General features: G+C 42.9%; 1 protein-coding gene across 5 annotated transcripts in view; it reads left to right on the top strand.

Moving 5' to 3' along the window:
- Positions 1-16,300, top strand: part of CEP152 (centrosomal protein 152) — a 49,056-nt gene extending 32,756 nt beyond the window's left edge. For 2 of the 5 annotated variants that reach the window (XM_028705870.2, XM_028705869.2), the window contains exons 19-28: positions 505-768; positions 1,339-1,470; positions 2,758-3,411; positions 9,039-9,207; positions 11,651-11,821; positions 12,441-12,531; positions 12,615-12,715; positions 12,987-13,143; positions 14,398-14,501; positions 15,026-16,300. In XM_028705870.2, coding sequence (XP_028561703.2) covers positions 505-768; positions 1,339-1,470; positions 2,758-3,411; positions 9,039-9,207; positions 11,651-11,821; positions 12,441-12,531; positions 12,615-12,715; positions 12,987-13,143; positions 14,398-14,501; positions 15,026-15,969 — 2,787 coding nt within the window. In that variant the 3' untranslated portion in view covers positions 15,970-16,300. Of the gene's footprint in view, positions 1-504; positions 769-1,338; positions 1,471-2,757; positions 3,412-9,038; positions 9,208-11,650; positions 11,822-12,440; positions 12,532-12,614; positions 12,716-12,986; positions 13,149-14,397; positions 14,502-15,025 lie in introns of those variants that run through there. The other 3 variants (XM_028705871.2, XM_077918785.1, XM_028705872.2) reach the window with 3 other exon arrangements.
- The last annotated feature ends 11,386 nt before the right edge of the window (positions 16,301-27,686 follow it).

The raw sequence follows: 27,686 nt of genomic DNA, 5'->3' as shown, positions 1-27,686 counted from the left end.
AGGTGCTCTTCTTTCTGCTTCTAATGAAAGAAAGAAAAACCTAAGCCTTGATTTCACTTTGATTCTTTTGGAGATTGACAGTATGAAATTTAGCTTTTATGTTTGATAGTTGATTTAGATGTTTCTTAAGGTAAAGGTAAAGGTACCCCTGCCCGTACGGGCCAGTCTTGACAGACTCTAGGGTTGTGCGCCCATCTCACTCTAGAGGCCGGGGGCCAGCGCTGTCCAGAGACACTTCCGGGTCACGTGGCCAGCGTGACATTGCTGCTCTGGCGAGCCAGCGCAGCACACGGAAACGCCATTTACCTTCCCGCCAGTAAGCGGTCCCTATTTATCTACTTGCACCCGGGGGTGCTTTCGAACTGCTAGGTTGGCAGGCGCTGAGACCGAGCAGCGGGAGCGCACCCCGCCGCGGGGATTTGAACTGCTGACCTTTCGATCGGCAAGCCCTAGGCGCTGAGGCTTTTACCCACAGCGCCAATCCACATCATTTGTTCCATGTAGATCAAAGACAGAGCTATTCAGGAAGTTGAAAAAGAGTGGCAACATAGACTCGATCAAGCTTTAGAAGAAGCAAAGAGGCCTGCCGTGGAACTCAATGATTATTGCGGCCAAACAGAGTTGTTAACCATCACAGATGAATCGTTGGACCAAATGATTGCCGAAGCAGTTGAAAAACAGACACTACTAATTCAGGAGGCACTGCAAGAAAAGGAAAAGGCACTGAGAGATTGTGAAGCAAGGCATCATGAGAGCATTGCTAGTCAGGTAACAAGCAAACACAACATGTTGCTTTGCCCCAAATATGGCCAAAGCATGCGCAAGAAAAATTATAGTTATCATAATACACATTTTCTTAATATTGCCACGCTAGAGTTGAATCAGTGTATAATAGGCACTGATTAATAAGCAGTTCTAAATCATGTATTTTTAAGCACGTTCTTAAGATGAATCTGACTGTATACACTTTCATTACCTCAGAGTTCAAAACCTTTATATGATAGCTGGTTGTCTAGCTTTTAATGTGCAAATTAGACCATAACACTAAACAATCAGATTGATCTAGATTGAATCTGTGTGAAGCCTCAGGCTTGCTTTCTCCCATCTTCTGGTTCTCTCTCCTGATTTTGAAGTTGGCTAGTATTGAAACCAACCACATTTTACATGGGGAAAGGGTCAATATCTGTTGCTTTAATCCTGGGCACAGTTGGGCTACTTTATATCTCATTGATTTCAGTGAGTTTAAGCACCTGCACAGACAGATTTGTAGCTGAAGTCCTTTCTTTTCATTCTGTGATTAGTTGAACATAGACTTAAGCTCCACTTACCCATTTGTAGGTGGAACTGGCTCTGACAAAAGCTCGTGTCAGGTGGCTGCAAGAACTGACTGAGCTTGAGGAATACAAAGCTCACCTGAAGGTAGCCAAGGAAAAATGGGAGAAGGAATGTGAAATCAGCACAGCAAAACAGGTAGTGGAGAATGACTTGCTCAAGATGGGCAAAACTTGGCTTATTTTTCACAGTAGGTTCAGACTGGAAAAGTTGCAGATTTGAGCCCACTTGATCAGAAATGTATGTTAACTGCTCAACTTCAGTAGACCAGTGTTCTCCATAAGTTGTGTTTTATGCTTTGCCTGAGGGAATGGTATGATACATTTTGTTTTTCTAGAGCTCCCTCCCTTAAGCTGCTTCCTCAGTTCAGTTCTTGCCATCACTTAAAGTAGACATGGTTTCTTCTCTCTCCTATTTTGATGCTCAAGTTTCTCCTTGCTCTTTTGTCATCCTAGTTTCCCTCTGTTTACTTTAAATCTCCCTCCTTTGTCTCTTTTCCCTCAATTTACCTTAAACCAAAAAACAAGCCTTCTTTATACTCTTCGATTTCTCCCCACTGTTTTGGCATGCTGCCCACAGAAAAGAACAACAAAGAAGTTGTTGTAGCGCATAAGGATTTCTCACTTAACTGGCAAATTGAGGGCAGTGGCCTTTGGGCACCAAAACCGTCTTTCTGCTTTTAGCTTAGCATATGTCCATGCCATAGGTGAATCATGAGACACAACCAATCACATAGCTATATCCCTATGGCAACCTTGGAGGTCCATTCATGGTAAGTGACCAATGTTCCATTCTGCTTTCAAAAAAGAGAGATATGATAAATTTGTTAGTACAGCTGATGAAATTTTTCCAAATTATTATTTTTTCTTTTCCAAATCATCTAGTGGTTTTTTAAAAAATCCAGTGCAAGTTCTGCTTACATTATTTAATTATACTGAATTCAAGCTTGAGTGCCACTGACAAGAGTGGCACTCGCCTTGGTACAAGTGCTAGTATTCTCAAATGGGTTAATTTTGACTGGTGCACAGGTAAAGCTGTCCAATCTCCTAATGATGTCTATGTGATCTAGAGGACCATTCAATCTGCTGCTCCCTCGGTATCAGAGATGGGCTTGCATTGTGCCTGCACCTATATTAAAACACTAAGCATAGTTCTACCTCTAACCATGGCTTTGTTTTGACATTTAACTATGGTTAGGGAGCATGCCTGTGCAAATATAATAGTAATGCTAACAATAGTTACCAGAACTGAATGAGGGCGGAGAAAAGAGAGGAGCATGCAAGCTTGTGTGCACTCCTGAGTTCCTAGCCATCATTCGGACACAAGGCAGGATTCTGTCTGCACCAAGCCACCTGTAACCTTTAGAACTCCCGGATAAATTTGTCAGGATATCGCTGACGGGCCATCATGTGTTGTATTCTTTAGGTGTCACTGGCTCTTTCAGCTGCTGAAGAAAAGTGGAAGAAGGAACGTGAGAACACTGATATAGCTAGAGTAAGGACCAAAGAACTTGAAGATAAGGTATTTTCCCTTAAAAGGGAACTAGAACTCAAAAAAGAAGAAATCCCTGCCATTATTAAAGCAGAAGTGGCAAAATCTCGGACTCAGTGGAACAAGGAAAAGCAAGAGGAGTTTCTGAGGATTCAAGACCAAAATGAAAAAGATTACCACTCTTTTTTATACGACCACAGGAATAAAATCAATGAGGTGCTTGCCAAAGCAAAAGAAGACTTTGCAAAGCAGAAGAAAGAACTTCTAGATCAAAAAGAGGCAGAACTGAATATGTGTCTGGGCAGAAAGCAACAAGAATGGGCAGCTGGGGAAGCCAAGAGATTCCAAAATGAAATTCGCCAATATGAAGAAAGGATTCTGGTTCAGGTGGAACTCATCTTAGATGACATGCACAAGAACTTGGTCAAATGTTCAAGCGAAGAACGTGCTCAGCAACTTAAGTGGACTGCTACTCCTACCATTCAGATCAATTTCCAGTTCAAAGAGAAACTGACATTTTGTCTGCAAAAAGCATATAGAGCCACTGTCAGCGCCGTTCTGGAAAAAGCCAAGCAAGAATGGAATGAGGTAACATTTATGCAACTTTAAATGGAAACATGTGGGGTTTCATTTAAAAACAAGCTACATTTTGGCTTTCACACTCTGATTATGGACAAGTTTAAGAAAAATAGGGAGCCATGTATTTCTTTCAGAGTTGGGGGTGGGGAAGGATGAGGACCAATTGATGTGGAAATGTTGTAGATAATATAGAATCTGTTAACTATACACGTAAAGGGGGAGGATAAAATAGATTTGTGCAAGTGTAGCCTTGCCAGACTTGACTCAATTTGTTTATTTCTATTTAGTCATCACACTATTACAAAACAGGTTTCACAGAATGAAAGTAACACAAGATAAGCAATAGAAGTTTAATTCAGACTTGGATAAACTTTAACATAAGCAAGTTTAAAGTGCTGGATTTCTTTGGTAGTTTACTGCTTGCCCCTTTAAAAAGGAAAAAAAATGTTTCTCTTGTTAAAAACATTCCATTTTAATGCTGCATTTTATAAAAATGGGTTTAAAGAAAATGAATCTGCAAATCTGGAAAAAGTAAAACTTAAATGAATAAAATCCAAAAGCATACTTAAGATTTTTAATTTCCCAGGTGGGATACAGAATTCTCTCCTTAAAAACCCCCTCTCATTACTGTCTTCTTAGTTGTATATTTATTTTGTCCGTCTAGTAGATGAATTATTGACTCATGGTCAAACCTCTTCACATCTCTCCCTGAAATTTGTCACAAGTATTGCTCTCTCAGTGCATTATATAATGATACAAGATATGGCATGTTTCTGAACCTTCCTTCAAAAACAGGAAGACATCAGATTTAACTGGGCTTTACAAATTAAATACAGTGGTGCCCCGCAAGACGAACGCCTCGCAAGACAGAAAACCCGCTAGACGAAAGGGTTTTCCGTTTTGGAGGCGCTTCGCAAAACGAATTTCCCTATGGGTTTCCTTCGCAAGACGAAAGCCCATAGGGAAATCTCCGGGACAGCGGGGAAGCGCAGCGTGTCTTCCCCACTGTCCTCGGACCTCCTCCGAAGGCTGGCGGCGGGCGGAGAGACCTCCTCCCGCCGCCAGCCTTCGTTTCTCCGCTATCCCGGACGGCTTTTGAAGGCAGGCGGGGGGGAGCAAAGACTTTCGCCCCCCGCCCGCCTTCAGAAGAGGTCCTGGACGAAAGTCTTTGCTCCCCCCTGCCTGCCTTCCCGGGAGAGCGGAGAAACGCAGCGTGTTTCTCCGCTGTCCCGGACGGCTTTTGAAGGCAGGCGGGGGGGAGCATAGACTTTCGCCCCCCGCCCGCCTTCAGAAGAGGTCCTGGACCTCTTCTGAAGGCCGGCGGGGGGCGAAAGTCTATGCTCCCCCCTGCCTGCCTTCCCGGGAGAGCGGAGAAACGCAGCGTGTTTCTCCACTGTCCCGGACGGCTTTTGAAGGCAGGTGGGGGGGAGCATAGACTTTCGCCCCCCGTCCGCCTTCAGAAGAGGTCCTGGACCTCTTCTGAAGGCCGGCGGGGGGCGAAAGTATTTGCTCCCCCCTGCCTGCCTTCCCGGGAGAGCGGAGAAACGCAGCGTGTTTCTCCGCTGTCCCGGACGGCTTTTGAAGGCAGGCGGGGGGGAGCATAGACTTTCGCCCCCCGTCCGCCTTCAGAAGAGGTCCTGGACCTCTTCTGAAGGCTGGCGGGGGGCAAAAGTCTTTGTCCCCCCTGCCTGTCTTCCCGGGAGAGCGGAGAAACGCAGCACGTTTCTCCGCTGTCCCGGACGGCTTTTGAAGGCAGGCGGGGGGGAGCATAGACTTTCGCCCCCCCGCCCGCCTTCAGAAGAGGTCCTGGACCTCTTCTGAAGGCTGGCGGGGGGCAAAAGTCTTTGTCCCCCCTGCCTGCCTTCCCTGGACCTCTTCTGAAGGCCGGCGGGGGCGAAAGTCTTTGCTCCCCCCTGCCTGCCTTCCCGGGAGAGCGGAGAAACGCAGCGTGTTTCTCCGCTGTCCCAGACGGCTTTTGAAGGCAGGCGGGGGCGGGGGGGAGCAAAGACTTTCGCACCCCGCCCGCCTTCAGAAGAGGTCCTGGACCTCTTCTGAAGGCTGGCGGGGGGCAAAAGTCTTTGTCCCCCCTGCCTGCCTTCCCGGGGGCTTTTAAATCGCCCCGGGACAGCGGAGAAGTCCCCCGCTGTCCTGGGGCTTTTTAAAATGCTGGCGGGCGGTAGCGGAGGCTTCGCTCCCGCCCGCCAGCATTTTAAGATCGCCCCGGACAGCAGAGAAGTCCCCCGCTGTCCCGGGGTTTTTTAAAATGCTGGGGGTGGGAAGAAAAGCCCTTGGTTCCCCCCCCCCCAGCCTTCAGAAGAGGTCAGGGGACAGACTGTCCCCGGACCTGGTCTGAAGTCGGTTTCCATAGGAACGCATTAATTGATTTTCAATGCATTCCTATGGGAAACCGTGCTTCGCAAGACGGAAAAATCGCAAGACGACAAAACTTGCGGAACGAATTAATTTCGTCTTGCGAGGCACCACTGTATTTCACCCGTCACCATTTATATCAACACTTGTAAAAAGCCTGATTTTATGATGAGTGGGGCATATGTGTATGGAGGGGTGAGCCTGTAGAGACTCCTAGGGGCTTGAGGTGCATCTTTTCGCTTAGACACATTTGTATCCTAACCACACATCCCCCATGGAACCCTGCAGTGGGGCACAAAATGTTCCTTTGTGGGTGGCAAGTTTGGTTCTCAGAGCAAGTGAATGGTTGTGATTTGCTCCATTAAAGACAAAGTAAAGGATTCCTTCAGGAGTACCATTTGGTGTGGAGACTAAACCTGTTTCCCACCTTGACAACCCCAGCTTTTGGAAATGCCCATGGGCCTCATTGAGGCTTGGCCACCTCTGACAGCTGGGTGCTAGTGTGGACACATGTCACTCGCACTGTATGTCATTGGTGTGCATTCATACACACTTGCCACACGTACAGCAGAGCACTTTTCCAGCAGACTTCTAGATGCCAGGTACACCACACCACACCACACCACCCCCCCCCCCAGATACAGACATACAGTTGGCTACTCTCACTTTCCTGTCCTTAATTGGTGAGCTTATTGATGAACTACTTCAGGTGGTCCCAAATCTTTACGGACACCACAAAACAACCATTTCACTAGGGGGGAAAACAACACACACTTCAGAAAAATAAAGCACAGACAAAGAAGGCAAGAAAAAATGGTAATTCCTCCCCCAGCCCCCATCAGTTTTGCAACTGCACCTGGGAAGGACAGGGACCCTGGGGGGGCACCACGGGGTTTGTAGTGTCTTGGGGTACTGTGGTGCCCATGTGCACTACATAGGGGACCCTCACATTAATTACTCACCCCATTTGAATAACAGATTTATTCAGTTGTTACCAATTTGTTGCTCTTTATTGAGGAAGCACTTTCGAATAATTTTTCCATTGCACGCATTAGATTTAATTGCTTTTTGTATTTTTAATTATGCATGCTGCTTGTGGCAAGCCCGTATAACCACTCCACAAGCATAAATTGCTGTCTTAATCCTTAGTGAATTGGATAAGTGAATTTAATGAGCATCCCCACCCCCCTTCCTCCTCTTATTCATTGTTAAATTCATTAAACACCCCTCATTTAATGAAAAGAGCAACTGCACCATAAATTCCTTATAAAATTCTCCCCATTATTCATTATTGAATTCGTGTTTACGTTAAATGGGTGGTGATGGCGGCTGTTTTTAAGTTGCCACTCTGGCCTGCTTTCCATCATCTGCTCTCTTGGCTGCTCCCTGAATAGATAGTATTTATCCATCAGGAAAGTTGTAGCCAAGTTGTTCAGTCTTCCTATAACTGGCTCCCAGCTGCTCCCAAAAGAGATTGTCTCTCTTTCACAGCAAAGCTATGTGAAGGCTGTAACAAAGTTTTCAGAGTACTGCAGAAGTGTTCTCAATAAGGAAGCTGAAGGTGCTACTTTGAGGTGGAGTTTTTAGAGCTTTTGGACATTGTAGCCACACTGAAACTGACCTTAAAAGTTACGTACTTGCTGGCCCACATTGAGTGGTCTACCTAATAAGGTCTTATACCCTGTTTTGAAAAGCACCACGATACAGAAAGATATAACAAAAAAGGGATTATTATTCTCTTTCCATCTAAAGAAAACATAAAGTGAGTACTACATCTACCATTGGACTCACAACAAGAACTTTAAATAGATTTTATACAGAGATACACTTTTCATCCTGTTTCCCATCATGCCCCAGAGAAACAAAAGTTTAACACAGTTTAAGAGTGGTTGAATAATGAATAATATAAACACTGGTGGAAAGACAGAAGTTAAAGGCTTGAATGAGCCATTCTGTAGAGTTATATTGATTTGCCTGATGTCACCGAATTCCGCACACTGTCATTGCATTCCAAACCTCTTTTGTTGTTGCTAGGATGATTCCACCGATGCTGTTACATATGAATGTATTCTCAAGTGAAACCTGTGCTGCTCCTTTTTCTTTGGAGGAAAAAACACAGTGGTGGCAGTTAATGATATTGTGGGGGTGTGGATTATATTTTACTTTAGTCCCTCACTGTAAAACCTCATTCCACCTGTTCCCTGATCAATGATGATCAGATAGTGTTTGGCAAAACCAAGAAGAACAGAATATCAGCTTTAAAAGAAAAGGGGGCGGGGAGAGAATGGAGCACCAGGAATTTTTACAGAGATGAGAAATGTGGGGGCTTTTTCAGTGCATCATTACAGAGAAGATTCAAGAGTGGGTCACCCTTGATCACATTCCCCTCTGCATTATTCCGGCTCCTGTGACAGCCATGACTTTGTATTTAGCTGTTAGTCTTTCTCCTCTCTGCAAGGTGAGGGATTCTTCAAAATGCTCTGAAAATTAAGAATTGTTGAACTATGTCCGTATGAAGAGCCTGCTCTGTTCTGCAGTAGTGAGACAATGTTTGGACTGTTTTCTTTCATTTGTTGTCATGAAGCCTTGCAAACAAGTTTTATCTCCTTGCATATACCGTATTTTTTGCTCTATAAGACTCACTTTTCCCCTCCTAAAAAGTAAGGGGAAATGTGTGTGCGTCTTATGGGGCGAATGCAGGCTGCGCAGCTATCACAGAAGCCAGAACAGCAAGAGGGATTGCTGCTTTCACTGCGCAGCGATCCCTCTTGCTGTTCTGGCTTCTGAGATTCAGAATATTTTTTTTCTTGTTTTCCTCCTCCAAAACTAGGTGCGTCTTGTGGTCTGGTGTGTCTTATAGAGTGAAAAATACGGTACATGAATATAAATCTGTCTATATATAAAGACAGATATAAAAACTCCACAAAGGGTTTCTTTTCTTGCTAGAAATGTTTTTAAAGCTGAAGAGGAGCATTTAAGCTGAGTCTAAGAATATTGCCCAATCTTTGATTGAATATAAATATACCATTTAATATGCTTCTTTTAAACAGTGTGGTGCAATAGATACTTCATGGTCTAGCCCTTAGAAAACTAGGTCCACATTCCTGCATAGCCATGGAGCATGTTAGGTGGTCTTGACGACTAACTTTACCCTAGTCTTTTACAGGCTTGTGAAGATAGAGAATTGTAAAATACTTTGTACACCTAAACAGAAATTGATATTAGTGGCTCTCATTTGGAACTTTAATTTGTGCTATCTTTTGCAGAAACGTGAGGTTCTGGACTATAATTTCAAAGAACCAGGGGACTCCTGCTTACACAGCAGTGAAGGAGAGACAGGAGACAAAGCAAGACCTTCCATGTACAGCGTTGGACAGCAAGTAGAACTACAAAGGATGTTAAGGAAGCAGACACCTTTGCAGGAATCTGAAATGGGTATTGGTATTATTTCCTTCTGCCTTGCTTTAATCTTGATATTGGTTTGTTTCTTTGTAGAATAACATTTTTATAGTAGCAACTGGATATAAACAGTATTGTACAAATACTGTAATACTGACAGCCACCTGCTGTTGCCCTTCCCTCTATTTCAGGCATAGGCAACTGTAATGGGATGATGAGCTGCTTGTGCGTAAAATGCAAGTCCCTCAGAGTTTGGTCAAGTCCTCAAACCTCTGCCTACGACGGAGCCCCTCCAGCATGGCTCCGTCAGTCGCTAGCAGAATCCGAAAGTGGTCTCTTACGGAATCTCTTCCAGCATAAAAGCTCCTTAACGGAAACACGTCTTCTGGACTCTCGGCGTGACAGTTTCCGGCGAGGAGTGGGTGTCCCTATAGGAGGTCTTGAAACCTCCCCACTGTTTTCGCTGGAAGTGTCTCTGAGCCATCCCTCCGACTCACTTTCCCCTGGAGCCCCTTCTCTCCCCCTGCTGGTTCCCTCTTCAGCTGCTAAGTCTGTCTCAACCTCAGGGAGCCCTTCCACCTCCTGTCCTTCCGATGGCAGTTCCCTGACAGCAACCTTCGGCCCTCCAGATGTTTTGGCCTACAACTCCCATGATCCCTAGCTAACAGGACCCATGGTCAGGGATGATGGGAGTTGTAGTCCAAAACATCTGGAGTGCCGAAAGTTGCCTGTGCCTGCTCTTAATTCCTTCTCTGATGGCATCACGCAAATCCTAAGCATTATCTCTGATTTCCAGAGACAGGAGTATTCCATGCACAGACCAGGCTTTCAAACCAAAGATGTATTCCATGTTTCATAGGAACCATGATTCTTCTCCCTCAAACCCTCTCACCCTCTGAGAGGATTTGACAGAAGTTGATAGGCTCTCAAAATCTACAACAAGCAGACAAAGACATTTAGATAGCCTGACTCATTGTTTGTCTCTTTTCATCCCAGATTTCAGGGGGATTCTAGCACTTCCAAAGCCAAATTGTTTAAAGCCTGCATTTCTGTGGCCTATGACACTTGGCTCTTACCTAAACCGCACAGCATGAGAACACTCTCCTGTAGCGCAACATCTACATCTTTTGCTTTCTTCAAAGCTGACATGTGGAAATTTGCTACCATGTTCACCATACTAGACATTGATGCATCAGTGGAAGCTGCTTTTTAGAAGAAATTTCTGATCTCCTATCTTATTTTTTTCTGAAAGGGAGTTCTTGATCCTTCTTATTTACAAAATAGGAATCAAGGATCAGCAAAAAGAGAGCCAAAATCCACAAATGTGGTTTCCCCCCTAACATGGCATTTAGCAAACTTTCATACTCTTTTAAAAAAGCAAACCCCTGCTATTTGATTCTTAATTATTTTCAAAAACCTTCACGTTTCATATTCCTATCGTGTATGATAATTTCCCCCAACATTTCCAACGTTCGTGGGCATGCATGTTTTGAAATTTATTTTATCTATCACCATTTTAGTTATATACCATCTGCGGATTAATTTGCAACAATTCTGCTGAATAGCCTTATTTTAAAAGAACTAGCAGCCTCTTATGTGGTATTGCTTGTGAATTCTAGGGGTGTGTGGAATCAGTGCAGCTTTGAAATCAGTGGTTAAAATCACTACTATTCTGAAAGGTTTATTCAGCTATCTTGATTCAAAATGGCACCTAAATGGTATCCACGCGTAAATTGAAAAACTGCTCCTTAATCTCAGGAACCATCATGCAAAATTTGATTTGATGAGGTGTCCAAATGTGGAAACATAGGTCTCAAGATACATTCTTATTCTGCAGAAGTGAATTGAGTAGCTACGTCAAAACACTTCTAATATTACTTCCTTTATCTTTTTACCAAATTCCAGTTTTACCACCCTATCCCTTTTCTTTTCCTCCTTTCTTTCAGAAGTTTTCATCTCCTCAGCTAAGGTACCTTTTATATCCTTTCCATGGAACAGGGAGGAATCTTTAAGTGACCAGGCTTAACTGAAAGATTGGTGAAATGTTCTCTGTCTATTAGATACTTCATTCACCTCGGAACAGAAAGAACCTTCACAGTAAATGTCAAAAAATCATTGCCCTTCAACAAGGTCAGGAATGGGGAACCTATGTTCCTCCAGATGTTGTTGGATTCCAATTCTGATGGAACATGGCCAGCGGCCAGGGATGATGGAAGTTGCACTTCTACAACATCTGGAGGGCCATAAATTCCACACAGCAAGACTCCAAGAAGCTGGGAAGCATAGAATAAACGTGACTCTGGTTGGTCTATTAGCTGATTTCCTTCAACTAAGTAAGATATATAGGCACTAGAAACCTGTTGCAACCACACAGAGGTTCCAGAAAAATACAAGAAAACAGTAGTTTCTGGCCTCAAATACAATGGCTACCAATCCACGTTTTCTAGTTTTCTTAACTTTTTGTGTTGATTAACTGCAGATTTGAAATATAGGAAAAGAGATCCCTTGTCCCGAGAAGACAATTGTTGTGAGCACTGTCGCCAGCAGCTGGAAAGAAAGGAAAAAGAATGTCAGGATTTGAAAAAGAAACTTGATAAAGCTTGCAAGCACCTCCAGCTTGCAGTCAAAGCAAAGTCAGAGCAGTTCCAAGGTTTGTGTTTTTATTTGTCAAGGTAGAATTATTATTGGACTATACCAGTGATGGCCAAACTTGGCCCTCCAGCTGTTTTGGGACTACAACTCCCATCATCCCTAGCTAACAGGACCGGTGGTCAGGGATGATGGGAATTGTAGTCTGCAAACAGCTGGAGGGCCAAGTTTGGCCATCACTGGACTATACCATCTCCAGCCAACACTGGGTATAATAGGAGTTGCAATCCACTGGAGTCATTTTCATAGAAGTGTACACCCCCAGGTGGATGAGGTCCTTTCTCGGGTGCCACAATCCAAATCAAATAAGTTATAAGACTATGAAAGAGAAGACACAAGTTGATAATGTGACAGTGTCTTTTTAGAGTGAAGCGTTCAAATCTTCTTGCCTCGTGTTCCCACTGCATGTTCCTTCTGTAGTATACTAATGGTTCTATTTGACATAAATTTGAAATGCCTGGGCTGCATGTTTCTATAGGGTTTCCATAAGTTTTTACTCAGTTCTATATAGAATTCTGGCAATGGTGCCAAATTAAGATAGCAGAAAAATTCCACACTGATTCCTATTTAGATACCCAGTTAAATTAACAATGTGTAATATTTTTGTTCTGTACTTTTAGAAAATGAAAAAATTGTAGAGGCATTAATGGAAGAAAACTCCACAATGAAGGACAAACTTGAGGATTTGAAGTTGGCCAACGGTCCCCCAAGGTAGTTAAGAAAAAGAAGAGTGATTTATGGGTGCTTGAAACTTCATACTCAGTTTGTGTACTGTGTATTTTGTGTGCTTATAGATCATCGTCAGAGGGGAGTGTCTCAGCCCCTTGTTCCTGTGATGGAAAAGCCTTGGAAGAAATGCGTTTTCAGTATATTAAAGCAGTGGGCAAAATTAAGAGTAAGTGCTAAAGAAGTTCCTTGTAGTTCAGTAACTAGTTTCCCCCATCTGCATGCTTTACAACACAGTAACTGAGGCAAATTACCAGTAAGACTGAATGGCTGCAGTGTGGGTCCCATAATCCCCTGTCTTTTCTGCACGATATGTCCTCTTACTATGTTTCATAAACATTGATCTTTTGTTTGTATTATTGAATATTCACTTCCGAAACTCCAGTTATGTATCTCTGGAGCATAAATTCTTTCTTTAATTTATACCATGCTGTTTATAGGTGACATGCTTCGTTACATACATGAAAGTAAAGAGAGAGCCGCAGAAATTATTAAAGCAGAAGTTTTAAGAGAACGTCAAGAGACAGCCCGGAAGATGCGCAAATATTACCTCATTTGTCTTCAGCAGCTTTTGATTGATGATGGAAAGCATGATGGGTGAGGTATTTCTAATTGTATTAGTTGAGAAGACAACATTTTTCATAGACCTGTGCTTGAGATCCAACACTGAGTGAGTCGGCTTGTGCTCATTTAGCAGGACATTCTCTTCCTTTCCTCTTGCCTGCACCCGCTTGGCCTCAGCCCCAACCCCAAGTTAGAGGTCTGCACAGCCTAACTTTATGGAAAGTACCGTATTTTTCCATGTATAGTACGCCCACCATGTATAATATGACCCCTATTTTTTTGGACTGCAACAAAAATGGGGGGGGGGGAATTGCCCAAAGTTGTTGAGCTTCTTTTGGGGGAGATTGCCCAGAGTTGTTCAGCTGGGAGGGGGGAAGCACCAATCGCTCTACAGCCTTGCCACAGCAACCAATCACACGCCCAATTGCCGTGGCCAATCTCCTGCTGGTAGCTGACGCCAATTGCCCTTCCCCCTCTGCTATCCGTGTATAAGACAACCTGCAATTTTTGCCTGTTAGTTCTAAGAAAACAAAATTGTTTTATACCTGGAAAAATACGGTATTTTTAATCTTGCTTATCAATAATGGTATTATCAGTGACAATACTCTCCAAGTATTGTCTGCCAAGCAGAAATAGGTTGCTCAAAGCACCTGTGGAATTTACCAAAGTTGCTATCTCGCCTGCTCTGCATGAGAAATCCTCTACTTTCTGCTTTTCAGCTCATTGATTGAGAGAGGTAATAGCTGCTCTTCTAGCCTGCACTTGGACAGATCACAGTTCATGAGCTCTGCTCTCATCTCTCAGAAATCCCATCCTAGAATCATAGAATCATAGAGTTGGAATAGACCACAAGGGCCATCGAGTCAAACCCCCTGCCAAGCAGGAACACCATCAGAGCACTCCTGACATATCCTGTCGTATAATTATTTTATACAATAGTGAAGAATTATGCAGATATCCTTAAATCATTCAAACTTTAAAGCTACAAGGGAATCTTTTGAGTAACCAAACCTTGGAGAAACCTTTCTGTGATATATATATTGTCCACAGACAGCTTTCCAGGTCATGTGGCCAGCATGACGTGTGTGTGTGTGTGTGTGTGTGTGTGTGTGTGTGTGTGTATGTATATAAGTTCTCACTCTCTTTATTGAAGTGCTCACTCTTTCTTTTTGTCGTAACTTCAGATGGCTAGAATGGCCCTTGTAATTCGCTGCTCTAAAACAGTTGTCAATCAGATTAGTCCAGAAAAGGGTGGACTTTTAAGACCTCTTACTGGTTTTCCTGCAGGCCTGAGAAGAAAATAATATGTGCTGCTGGCAAACTTGCTACAATGGCTAAAATATTAGAGACACCTGTTCGTAACGCATCCCAGAGCAAAGTTACCCACTCAGGTACAGTAACATGAAGAATGCCTATCTCCTGGTTTTTTTATACATGTCATTTGCTTATGTAATGAGAGAAGATGTTTGCTTGTGTGGCTTATAGTACCTTCAGTTGTGCCTTCCGTATATGCGAAGCACTTTAAACTCATTGAGGGAATTCTTTTAAAAATATATATGTTTGTTGATTTTTTGAGGATACAGCTGTGAAAACTAAAGAGATGTAGAATATCTTTGATGTTTAGAAATAAATATGGACCGATGGGTCAGAGTTTACATAAAATCAAATCAGATCAGAAGCCATTATTGGCAACAACAACAAAATCAGTTGATTGGGGAAGGGGATAGTCTGAGAAGTGTCTAGGCCAAGCAAAAAGAGTCTGTCGGTGGAGGCAAATACCTGCCCCGCATAGTGATGCACGAGTTGTTCGAGGTTTCTATAATACACTGTTGTTGGTTATAAAAAAACAATTCCTCCAAAACAATTACATTGCTTGGTTTTAATTTCTTTTTACTTTCCATTCCACCTTCTGTAGCCCAGTCTGAAAATTCCAAGCTGCTCTCTGAGGTTGAGAAACCTCAAAGAAATTATATGCAACAACCCTCGCCAACCCTAGTAGAAAACCAAGCTCATGTCAAAAAACCCAGTAACCCAGCTACCCAGAAACGTATACCTTGTAGCTTACGACAGCAGCTCGATGCTGAAACCCACTCAGTTGCAAATTCCCATACCCAAGTTGGTGGGAGAGCTTTTAAACAGCTGGATGATGCATCACTTGGTGCTGTATCGGTGGTGGCATTCAATGAAGCTGAAAACGTAGACAAAGGTCAGTGCCATGCAGTCAGTGATGCTGCGTTCCAGAATCGTTCCTCACAGATTTCTCAAGCAAAGCTCCAAAACATTCATCCAACTAGTGGAACAGGCAATAGCTCTGACTCCAGAGCAGCTTGTGTAAGATTTAAGAACCTAAATGAAAGACCAGTTGTTACAGAACTTGGATGCACTCAGTCTTCTAGGCATCAGAAGTCAACTTCTCAGAAAACTCAAGTCTTTGACATTCAGGAAACTCCAGAACGGGATGAAGGATGCTCTTCTGATTGGAGCTTGGTCAGTGAGACTTTACACATGGATGTGTCTCTGTATCCTCTTCAGAAAGCACATTCCAGTGCACCAGGAGAATCCCACCCCAAGGAAGATAGTTCTGGTTTTTGTCTACAACCTGGTGGCCACAAAGACAAGACAGGTGTTACAAAGAGCCGAGACATGGGCTGCAATGAAGGCCATCTGGCTATGAATCCTAGCTGTGTACCATCTTTGAATGTGAGCAAATTAAGCCCTGCCGATCCCTATCTGAGTGGTGCAGTGTGTTCAACAGCTGGGAAAAGCTATAGCCTTCTGAATTCAAGGAAACAGAAGCAAGATGTTTTGGCTTTTCAACAAGATAGTGGCTTTGACAGCCCACAAATCAACTTTGATTAAGCATCATGGACACTCTGGACAGTCTCACAAAAGAGATACTTAAAAATATTTAAATGAAAGCTGTGGAGGAAGCCTGTTGTGACAGTCTTGTGAGTGTTTTTTCCAATTCTTAACTTTCCCTTTTCGACTGTTACATGAACAGACCGATCATAAATATTTATGCAGGTTTGGGATATGTCTTAGCTATCTGTCTTAGACTGTGTATAGTGTGTGTGTGTGTGTTGTGTTTTGCATATGAAATTATCTATTTTTATACCTCAAGATTAGTGTGCAGTACAGTGCAAACTTTTTTAATTTATATGGCAATAAAACTGACACTTTGTGATCCGTATGCACAATTGTCATAGAACTTTCTTCAAAGTTAGGGGTACCTTTCATTTAGTACATTCATTACCCTTTTCTCCAGAAAGCTGGCACACATAAGAATTCCAGGGCAGTCTTCCAGCTGGCCAGTAGCCAGACCCAAACCCACTTAGCTTCAGCAAAGTTAACTATGTTATTCACCTTCAGACCATGACTTGTATGTGTGAAATGCCAGGACATGGAATCTTAAACATTTCCTTTCAAATATGGAGCGTAAAAAAACACCTGACATTAGCAAACTCCAATACCTTGAGGCACATGACTGCTATTGGGTTTCTCCTTCCAGAAACAGCACTACTATGATGTACATGGAGGAAACTTCCTCAGGAAACAGATCCTGGCCATCAGTTAAGCATTGAGGATATGCCCAAAGTTCTTGTGATGAGATTTCATTTACGGTATACCTAAGGTCCAGTTTATTTATCTGTGTTTTTGTCACAAAATGCCCAGCAGTCAGCACCAAGCCGCATTATCATATAAACAACAGTGTGCTTAATGAGAAGGCAATGTGTTTCGTTAGCTGGTTTGCACAGAACATTAAACCATTGTTTTTTGTTTTTTTTAATAACTGGCTTAATGTGACTATGAGTGTGGTGGTGCACAATATACAGTGCTCGCTTTGCTCCTTCCCTACTCCTACTTATGCCATACCAGTGGGAAACAAGGCAAAAACAAATGGTATGCTAAGGGGAAAACCTGAGCTTATTGCTTGGAGAGAAAAGAACCACAAGCCCAAGTTCAAGCATCATGATAAGCTTGTTTCCCAATGACTCAGCAGAAGCAGGGGAAGAGGACAGCATTAACTACATGCACCAGCACACTGCTAATTTGTGCTAAACCATAATTCATTTTAAATCTGTTATATTGCCAGGTGCTAAGTGCCTCTAGCAGGACACGTGTGGCGCTGTGGGTTTAACCACAGAGCCTAGGGCTTGCCAATCAGAAGGTCGGCGGTTCGAATCCCCGCAACAGGGTGAGCTCCTGTTGCTCGGTCCCTGCTCCTGCCAACCTAGCAGTTCGAAAGCACGTCAAAGTGCAAGTAGATAAATAGGTACCGCTCTGGCAGGATGGTAAACGGCGTTTCCATGCGCTGCTCTGGTTCGCCAGAAGCGGCTTAGTCATGCTGGCTACATGACCCGGAAGCTGTACACCGGCTCCCCCCCCCCCCCAGCCAATAAAGCGAGATGAGTGCCGCAACCCCAGAGTTGGCCACGACTGGACCTAATGGTCAGGGGTCCCTTTACCTTTAAGTGCCTCTAGCATCATATCAAAAACCTTTTGAATGGGACTTTTTCTTCCAGGTGTTTTTCGCAGACCAGTAATTTTTGTGTTTCATCTCACAAAATGCCATTTTTCCAGGTACTGGCTTTCTAAACTTCCAGCATGAAATAAGTGGCATAGAAACCTTTTATGTGCCTTTAAGCAAATTTGATCACTCAGAGTTGATTCCCCCCACCCAGTGTTGCAATGAGGACTACCATTGAAGTTTGTGGTGTCAAGTGTGTAGTTAAGGATCCAGAAATTATGGTGTATCTGAGCTTTGCTCCCACCAAGCAGAGGAGGAAGGGCCAATGAACTAGTCTGTGTCAGTTGTTGACATTCCTGTGTATCTATAATGGAAAAGAATCTGCAATAACCCTTATCAAATTCCTAAGCAGCAGAATGGTTTCTTGAGGAGAAGTTGACACAATACCAGTCTTAAGGAGGAAACTATATTAAAAAGATCTAAACCAGTTTCCAGGTTCCATGGTACAGATGTACCTGTAGAAGTTAGTCACATCCGGTTATTACAGGTATATGTTTGATTTCTCCAGTAAGAGGAAAGACATTGACAGCAATGCTGCCATTATTCAATCAATGTTTCTTTTTTATATTAAAAAACCCAACTGCAGTTCACTCTCAATCGTTTGGTGCTACTAAAGCCACTAACTGGTGTAAATACAGTTTGTTCAGTTAAACTAAAATGTGTGAGGTTTTAAAAAAATGTTCATGGTTTAATGGCACTCTGCTCCCACCTAGTGGGTTCTTGTGTGTATTCTTTGAAACATAATTCCTGAAAACGTTTGAACAGTACAAGTAAGTGATGGCGCGTAACCAATTTCAAGATTTGAATGCTGCAGGAAAAGGAAATAATCTGGGGCACCATCCATCACATCACATGTGTCTGCAACTCCATCTGACTTTTCCACAGCCCCTTTGCTGTTGTGAGAGAAAAGGTGTGTATTTAAGGTCTGTATATAGGAAGCATTTGCCTACAAAATAACCCCCCAATGCCCCTTTCCATCAGGTACATTACAGAACATGACATGCCTCCAAGCAATTTGCTGCTCCTTTTTTATATCTGTTTTTTAAAGAAAATCTGTATCCTGCCTTTCCATGATAAACAGTGCTCAATGCAGCTTCCTGTATTAATAAAAACAATTCAATGTAGAACAATACATTAAAAACCATAAGAATGCAACAGAGTCAGACACACAAACTTATATCTTCAATTAGGAGCTAACCTCAATAAAGCTTGCCCTAACTGTAGAAAATAGAGAGCAAGGGGGTCAAATAAACCCCCCAGGAATGGGGAGTTCGGCAACTAGGGTGTGACCACAGAGGAGGTCCTCTTATGCATCTTAGCTAGTTTTGGAACAGTCATTATTGAGTCTGAGAAGGGCCTTACCATCAGATACTAGGGAGAAGGCACAAATGGTATGGGAGGAGGTAGTTCTTTATATCATTTAGCCCTTTTATAGGTAATCACAGCACTTTGAAACCCTCCCAGAAAGGTACTGGCATTCCAGACCACCATGGGAACATAAATTTATGTGGTGCAAGATATAAAGTTTGTAACATGCAAGATTCCCAGCAGAAAGCGGCCACTCTCCATCTCACCCTTGTGCATTCATACTTCTGTTTCTGTAAATTGTATGGCCTTTCTTCAAGCTTCTTTCCATACCCCATGGCTCCCTATTCAAAAGTATTGTCCTTTAACTGCAGCTTCCATTTCTGTGGAGGAAGCCACCATTATTGGATGCTGTTGGAAGGACTTTGCTGTAACCCACAACCTTCTGATGATGTCTTCAACTGAACTCCTTCCTTACTGTTGTCCTTATAGCCAAGAAAGCCTTCCTTTTAGCTGTTGCCCTTGCCCAACTGATATGGTGCTCCCACAGTAGTCTGGGTCATGTGATTCCTCTGGCAATAGTTTCTCTCCTGCATGATGCTCTAGGCACACTGTCAAGGAATTGATGTTGGCTGAAGCCTTTAAAACCCCACTCAGCAACTACTTTAGTAATTTAGAGAAGATGAATGACCTCCCAGCAAGTGCCATCATCAATGCTGCCACTCCTATTATGGGCTGGCAACCAAATCAGAGGGGCCTGATTTGGTTTTGGGTCCTACAGTTGCTGATTCTTACTTGGCATGGATTTAGAGCAGTGTGGGAGCTACTAGAGTTGAGGGTACATTTAAAGGGGTCTTAAGGAAGTGTCTGCGGACAGCGCTGGCTCCCGGCCTATAGAGTGAGATGAGCGCACAACCCCAGAGTCTGTCAAGACTGGCCTGTACGGGCAGGGGTACCTTTACCTTTAAGGTGAGAACTAGCATATATCAACACATGGAAAATCGAAAACGGCTAATGCTGTTTGTTTACTTCATTGAGCCTAAAATCTACCAATTTTAGGTTTCCTTTTTCATAGCTTTACTCTTGAGAATCAAGAATTGTTCCAAAGAGCCTTGTGTAAAGAGATCACCGCGTAAAACTGCTATACGTGTGACAGCGTAAAAGCTGTTTTCTCTGGTGTAGCTTTTGTGCAGGAAAGTCCGTCTGCGGAGCGAAGCATTAGATGCGTCTAGCGGTTATAGCTAATCAGGTGTATTGTTCGCATTCTGGGCATGAATTCTTTACCACCCGGTTAGTGGAATCTGTGGCCAAACATTTTGCTGGTTCGCCTGAAGAAAAATGGCTGGAAGTGGGGAAGGGCTGCAGAGGGAAAGAGGCAGGTGGGCGAAGGGGTAAACAGCACCCCCAACCTGAGAGAGGGTGTGTCAGGAGGAAGATGAAATAATATTGATTTATATAGATTAGTAATTTTGTATTAATGTAACTTATGTATATGTAACTATTTTTGGTCATACAGTGGTACCTCAGGTTAAGTACTTAATTCGTTCCAGAGGTCCGTACTTAACCTGAAACTGTTCTTAACCTGAAGCACCACTTTAGCTAATGGGGCCTCCCGCTGCCGCCGTGCGATTTCTGTTCTCATCCTGAAGCAAAGTTCTTAACCTGAAGCACTATTTCTGGGTTAGTGGAGTCTGTAACCTGAAGCGTATGTAACCTGAAGCGTATGTAACGTGAGGTGCCACTGTATTTTGTTTAAGTTGTGTGTTGTTCAGGTTTTTTTGTACGCTGCTTAGAGTTATTTTAATATTAAGCACTATAGAAATTCAATAATCCATAATCCATTTCTCCTACAAATGTGCCTTTCTCCATCACCACTTTGCCTGACTCTTCACTGTTGAACATGTAGGATGGTAAAGTTTTTCTCAGAGTGGATTTGTTGAAAGTAATGAGCATGACTTAAGTTTGGTCCATTATTTTAAGAGGAGCTCCTCCAGAACTTAGCTGAATACCAGCTGCAGTTCCTCCCTCAACTTCTGTTAGTTTTAAAAATAAAATGTGTTTCTAGTCCCTCGTGTGTTATGTAATAAGGAGATTAAATGTATGCATAGTTAATTGATAAAAGTTTTAAGGTTGCTGTCTTCTAGCTAGATCTGCTCTTCTTAGCTTTAATTCTTCTGGTTGTGATTGAATGTTTTTCTCCCATGTTGAGAAGCTGCAGCCTCTGGCTATTTGCCACCTTTCTGTTATTACATGGTTCTTTTCATGAACCACATAGAAGTTGAGTGGGAGTAGAGCAGGTGCTCTGGTTTGCTGCAACCTCATGAGGAACACAAAGTAAATCTGCTCTTCCAAGCTACAGAAGACTTAACACTTATTCAGAAGTGTGTGTGGAGGTCTGCAGCCTTATCAGACGTTTATCAGTAATTGGAAGTCTCAGTGGGTAAGAGGGGCCCTTTCTGAGCCCCACATTCAGAGATGGATAACCTGTAGCCCTCCAGATGTTTCTGGACTCCCAACTCCCAGAATCTTTTACCATTGACCATACTGGTAAGGGCTGATGGGAATTGGAGTCCAGTAGTCAAGAATCATGGAAGTTGAAGTCTAGGAATCTGGAGGGCTGCAGGTTCCTCATCTCTGCCTTAATTGGTCATATTCAAGGCCCTTTCTCTTCCTTCCCCCACACAATACTCTTAACATAAAAATCCAGAATGGAGATGGTAGGGTAGAGTTTACCTCTGAGTACATTTAGACCAATATTGTGGCAGGGTATGTTCCCCATTGCATATTTCAAGTGCTGGTTGCTGTAATTCTCTTCCATGCCAAATTATAATATTGTTGAGTCATTTAGTCGTGTCCGACTCTTCGTGACCCCATGGACCAGAGCACGCCAGGCACACCTGTCTTCCACTGCCTCCCACAGTTGGGTCAAACTCATGCTGATAGCTTTGAGAACACTGTCCAACCATCTTGTCCTCTGTCGTCCCCTTCTCCTTGTGCCCTCCGTCTTTCCCAACATCAGGGTCTTTTCCAGGGAGTCTTCTCTTCTCATGAGGTGGCCAAAGTATTGGAGCCTCAGCTTCAGGATCTGTCCTTCCAGTGAGCACTCAGGGCTGATTTCCTTAAGAATGGATAGGTTTGATCTTCTTGCAGTCCATGGGACTCTCAAGAGTCTCCTCCAAGCACCATAATTCAAAAGCATCAATTCTTTGGCGATCAGCCTTCTTTATGGTCCAGCTCTCACTTCCATACATCACTACTGGGAAAACCATAGCTTTAACCTTAAATTATAATATATTGATGTCTAATAGGCAAAGCTCTTGCAGCTGAAGCACAACATCCAAAGCTATGAATTGGTTTGGAAGGCACATAAAATGGAACGTGACCCTTCATATTGGAGGTGATAACATTTGAAAGTGTGCACCATGGAGAGTCTCCAAAACTGCTTTTTATTGTTGTAACTACTAGAATGAAAAAAAATCTCCATGTGATCAGTCCACACCAGGTTGTAAATGGAAGGTTTACATCAACTATTGCCACTGCAAAAAATGCCACCTTGGACACGTGGAGATTGAGGGGTGTCTATAGCCTATGAAGTGGTCTTCCACAGGAACGTGTTTTGAAATGATTTGTTGTTGTTTAGTTGTTTAGTCGTGTCCGACTCTTCGTGATCCCATGGACCAGAGCACGCCAGGCACTTCTTTGAAACGATATGTGTTGACAAAAATTGTTTGTCAGCTCTATTACACATGACCTATAGAACTGGAGCAGTACAACTCACAAAAAAATGTTCACGTGCATGGAATGGAGTGGACGTGAACAAGAGCTGTTCCCAGAGCGAGGTGGGTCCATTGTAATTCCTATCCTCCGAGACCATGGATATTACTTAAGCTGCATCAGTAGGACACTCCCTTTGAACTGAAACATCTCATTAGCAGGGGACTGATTGGGGCAGAGGAGAGAGACAGCAACGCCTATTCCCACAACTGACATGTTTTCAGGAATGTGAGCTTTGATTCTGCAGCTGCCGCTCCTCCAATCATCAAGGGGTTTTGCAAGAATGAAACCGAAGGAACTCCCGAGTTCATAGCTCCAACTTGGCTGACCCACATTTTATTTGTACATCCATTGGGGGAGGAAGAAGAATTCCAGATTGCTCAGTGCACCAACCCAGCAACAAGCAATTTATCAAACTTAACAGTTGTCTTGCTCTGAAAGATATGGGCACTGTGATTTCTGTATGCCAGTGCAAATTTTAAATGGTTGACTTGGAATACAGACATTACTTTTATGTATGATCATGCGGTGGTAATTGAGGAAAGGAAATCTGAATTATCTCGATTATTCAAAATGATCAGATTTTGAACTCGGAGAAATCAAAAATGGTGGGGGTAATTGCTTGTCTTTCAGGAAAATGTCACTCACAGCAAAAGCAATGAGTCTTAAGGAATATAAAAAAAATGCTAGTCTTTTTTAGTTGCCTCAGTTTTCACTTTTGCTGCCACATGACTGCTTCTATGAAAATTAGTAACAGCAAATACGCAGTGGAAGCAGACTAAAAATCTTTTACATAATAGAGGAAGTACATGCTCCTTGCCTAGACGGCTCCAGTATAAATGGGCTTATTGGGATTAGCTTTGTGGGATAGCAGATAGATTTTTGTATTTAATGTGGGGTGACCTAGCTTCAAATTCCTGATCTTATTAAGCTTAGGGCCGTACCACACAGGATGAAGAAGATCCAGGGCTGGCTCTACTGACTTTTTGTTTTAACTTCTGAAAATCACTCCAGAATTTGACTGGAGCCAGTGCTGCTGTGCAAAGAAGTCTAATTTTCTTGCCCCTACCCCTGGGGTGGTTACAAGCTCCAAAGTTCCCTGGGAAGAGGGGTTGATTGATAACCCACTCTGGAAATATACGCGCTGAGAGGGAAATGGGGGTCTCCTAACAACCACCAGCACTCTTAAGATACTAGAGTTCTCTGGATTATTCGAGGCAAGCCACAGAGATTTAAATAATAATAATAATAATAATAATAATAATAATAATAATAATAATAATTTATTATTTATACCCCGCCCATCTGGCTGGGCCTCCCCAGCCACTCTGGGCGGCTTCCATAAAAACCACAAATACAGTAAAATATCACACGTTAAAAACTTCCCTGAACAGGGCTGCCTTAAGATGCCTTCTGAATGTCAGGTAGTTGTTTATCTACCTGGTATGATACAGCTTTATGTGTATACCGTAGTGCAGATGGAGCCTTTTCCTTCGCAAAAGGATTAGATAACAATAGCTTATCTTAGTCATGAACTCACAACAGTGGCTAAGATTAGTGTAGACTTGAGCTTTGAACTTACTTCATTTTAGACTTTTATTGAAACATGGTTGTTCATTAGGCTGTTTTGGGACTACAACTCCCATCACCCCTAGCTAACAGGACCAGTGGTCAGGGATGATGGGAATTGTAGTCCCAAAACAGCTGGAGGGCCAAGTTTGGCCATGCCTGCATTAGGGAATAAATATCTGTACTAGCTTGAGGCTCACATCTCTTTTCATCTACCTTCTGCAGCAGGTGCCTTCTGTTTTAAACTTGAAATGCTTGCCAAAAACATTCCTATACTACCAAGCGTAGACAGGCAGTTAAGAAAACGCAGTTCCATAATAGCTTATGGCTTCTTATTTTAATTTTAAAGTGGTTTTATTGAATACAGATGTTGTAAACTACTTGAAGTTTTTTAATGGTATAGTGGTATTATATTTTTTTCTAAATAAATATTAAAAAACCAGCATATTTTAAAGCTATCATTTTATATCACAAGTTAAAATAGTAACAACACACACAGCAAATCAATTCAAATCCAGTACAGTTACCAGCTGTGATAAATATCTCCACTTAGAAGGCTTGAGAGAGGAAGGTCTTCAGCAGGTGCTGGAAAGACAATAGATTTAACAGAGACTCTGGAGAGCCACTGCTTGCCAGATTACAGGAGAATGCTGTGCTGGGAGGATGGATGATCCGGCCTGATAGAAGACCACGTCCTATTTTAGGCATTGCCATCACGACCTGCCATGTCTGATGACCGCCCACCTGGCAGGTAAGGTCTAATGTGGAAATTCTCCCTTTAAAATCTTGGACAGAGAGACAATGTCAATACAGTTTCTCCCATGCTAACCCCTGTAATGAGCTAGAGTTCAGGTGCATTACATAGGTAAAGAATGAGGTGAACTGCCAGCTGGAGGAGGGACAGGTCAAAAGCAGATTTAAAGTATAGCTGGGCTGAAACCAAGCTTGGCTTGCATTCTTCCTGCTGTTGAGACATTGCTGCCTTGTTATTACACTTTCCTCCTCGAATGTTATGTGCATATTGTCTTTAATATTGCTCTCTGCTTTGAGAACAGAGGTGAAATCTGATTATGAGAAGCTGCCTTCTGCTGAGTCATACCAACTCAGTAATATCTATATACAGACTGATGCAAGTCTTTCCCAGCGCTAATTGGAAAGGCTGGGCAGTGAACCTGTGACTTTCTGCAGGCAAACTAGATGTTCTGCCACTGAGCTACAGCCCATGTAAATCCTCAGATACAGGAATAAACCAGCCAAACTGTTAGCCCTTCTTTTTAGTCCAATTTCATCTTTTCCATTAGTTACCTTGGTTGCTGGATAGCCTGTTATCTCTATTTAAATGTATTTTTAAAAATATATACTGTATGTATAAATATAAAGGTAAAGGGTAAAGGGACCCCTGACCATTAGGTCCAGTCGTGGCCAACTCTGGGGTTGCGGTGCTCATCTCGCTTTATTGGCCGAGGGAGCCGGCGTACAGCTTCCGGTTCATGTGGCCAGCATGACTAAGCCGCTTCTGGAGAACCAGAGCAGCACACGGAAACGCTGTTTACCTTCCTGCTGGAGTGGTACCTATTTATCTACTTGCACTTTGACGTGCTTTCGAACTGCTAGGTTGGCAGGAGCAGGGACCAAGCAACGGGAGCTCACCTTGTTGCGGGGATTCGAACCGCCAACCTTCTGATCGGCAAGTCCTAGGCTCTGTGGTTTAACCCACAGTGCCGCCCACGTCCCTGGATGTATAAATATAACTATATATAAATAAGGACTAGCCTTGAGAAGCTGCCTTTTAAAAATAAATCACGTCACAAAAACAACAACAACCTTGTATTCCATGGCTGTCGCAACTATCATGAATCCTTTTTGACAGAAAAGATTTTCTGAGCTTGTCTTTTTGTTTGATATAATCTTGGGTGATGGTGGTTTTTTTAAATGGTGAAAAGAATTCAGGCTGCAATCCTATACAGTGGTGCCCCACAAGACAAATGCCTCGCAAGATGAAAAACTTGACGAAAGGGTTTTCCGTTTTTTGAGTCGTTCCGCAAGACGAATTTCCCTATGGGCTTGCTTCGCAAGGAAACGTCTTGCGAGTTCTTGCGAGTTTGTTTCCTTTTTCTTAAAGCCGCTAAGCTGTTAATAGCCACTAAGCCGCTAAGCCGTTAATAGCTGCTAAGCCGCTAATAGCCGCTAAGCTGCTAATAGCCGTGCTTCGCAAGACGAAAAAACCGCAAGACGAAGAGACTCGCGGAACGGATTAATTTCGTCTTGCGAGGCACCACTGTACCCACTTACCCTGACTGACTTCTGAGCAGACAAGTAAAGCTTTGTGCTGTAGATACTAAATGATGGCTGCACAATAGCTTAAAATAATGAAAGTTTAATATTCCCTTTCAGCATATAAACTGATGACCCTTCTTTTTATTTTATTTTTTAACGTACAAAAGAAATTGATGAGGTGTTGCATAGTTCACCATATTAATTGATGGGCGGTCTACACGTCTGCAGCATTATCTCATATATTGTAATCCACATTGCTGCAGCAATGAGGTAAGGAACCAGCTAAATACATAATCACAATTGTCCCACTAGACATAAAAAAAAAGTCATGCGATTCTAATTAAGGTTGGATAGCTCTTCAGCAGCTGAAGGAAGGTTCTGGCACAGATTTGAGAAGTGTTAGCCTAAATTAATAGAAGTCTCCTTTAAAGTACACCACACAAACACACCCTAAGTGTGCAGTGGTGTGCACATTTACTTGGGAGTGTGTCTCATTGAACACAAGCGTGTGTCCTGACCCCCTCTTTCCTTCCCCAGGCAGATTTCCCAACAATTCTACTTAAACTCTCCATTGTGCCCATTTGAATGTTTCCACTATGTTTTTCTATGTAGTGCTCTTCTGCGGTTCCAATCCACTTAATTAAGGTTTCCACTGGATAACTTCCCGGCAATTTACCAAGTGGTACGCTCAGGTCAGGACTTTGTAGCCAGCCCTGCTAACTCAAAGCCGGATGTGTGGACTCAAATTTAGAAGCAGTGTGTTGTATCCCATGTAGGGCTAAGTTAAAAGTCATTTAACAGTATGCTTGCTCCGCAGGCGAAATGGTTTGTGCCAGCAGAGTGTTGTTGTGCGAGGGAATGCACAAGCAGATTTATGTATTTGTTTATAAAAAAATATTTATGTACCGCTCTTCATAAAAAAACATGATAAAACAATTTACAGTTGTTATACATAAGGCAATAAAACCATATAAAAAGTTTAAAAGTCTGAAATCAGCTGATTATTGGGGGAAGTTGAAACAGAAGACATCTGCTGAATCTCTATTCCACAAAAGTAGGCTGATCCACACTGAAGGTGTGGTTCCTTGTTGCTGTCAAATAAGCTTTGCCAACTCAGCAAATG

Source organism: Podarcis muralis, chromosome 14 (assembly GCF_964188315.1).
Source record: "Podarcis muralis chromosome 14, rPodMur119.hap1.1, whole genome shotgun sequence".
NCBI classification, from domain to species: domain Eukaryota; kingdom Metazoa; phylum Chordata; class Lepidosauria; order Squamata; family Lacertidae; genus Podarcis; species Podarcis muralis.
Note: the sequence above shows the minus strand (reverse complement) of the source record. Positions and strands in the feature narration are given on the sequence as shown.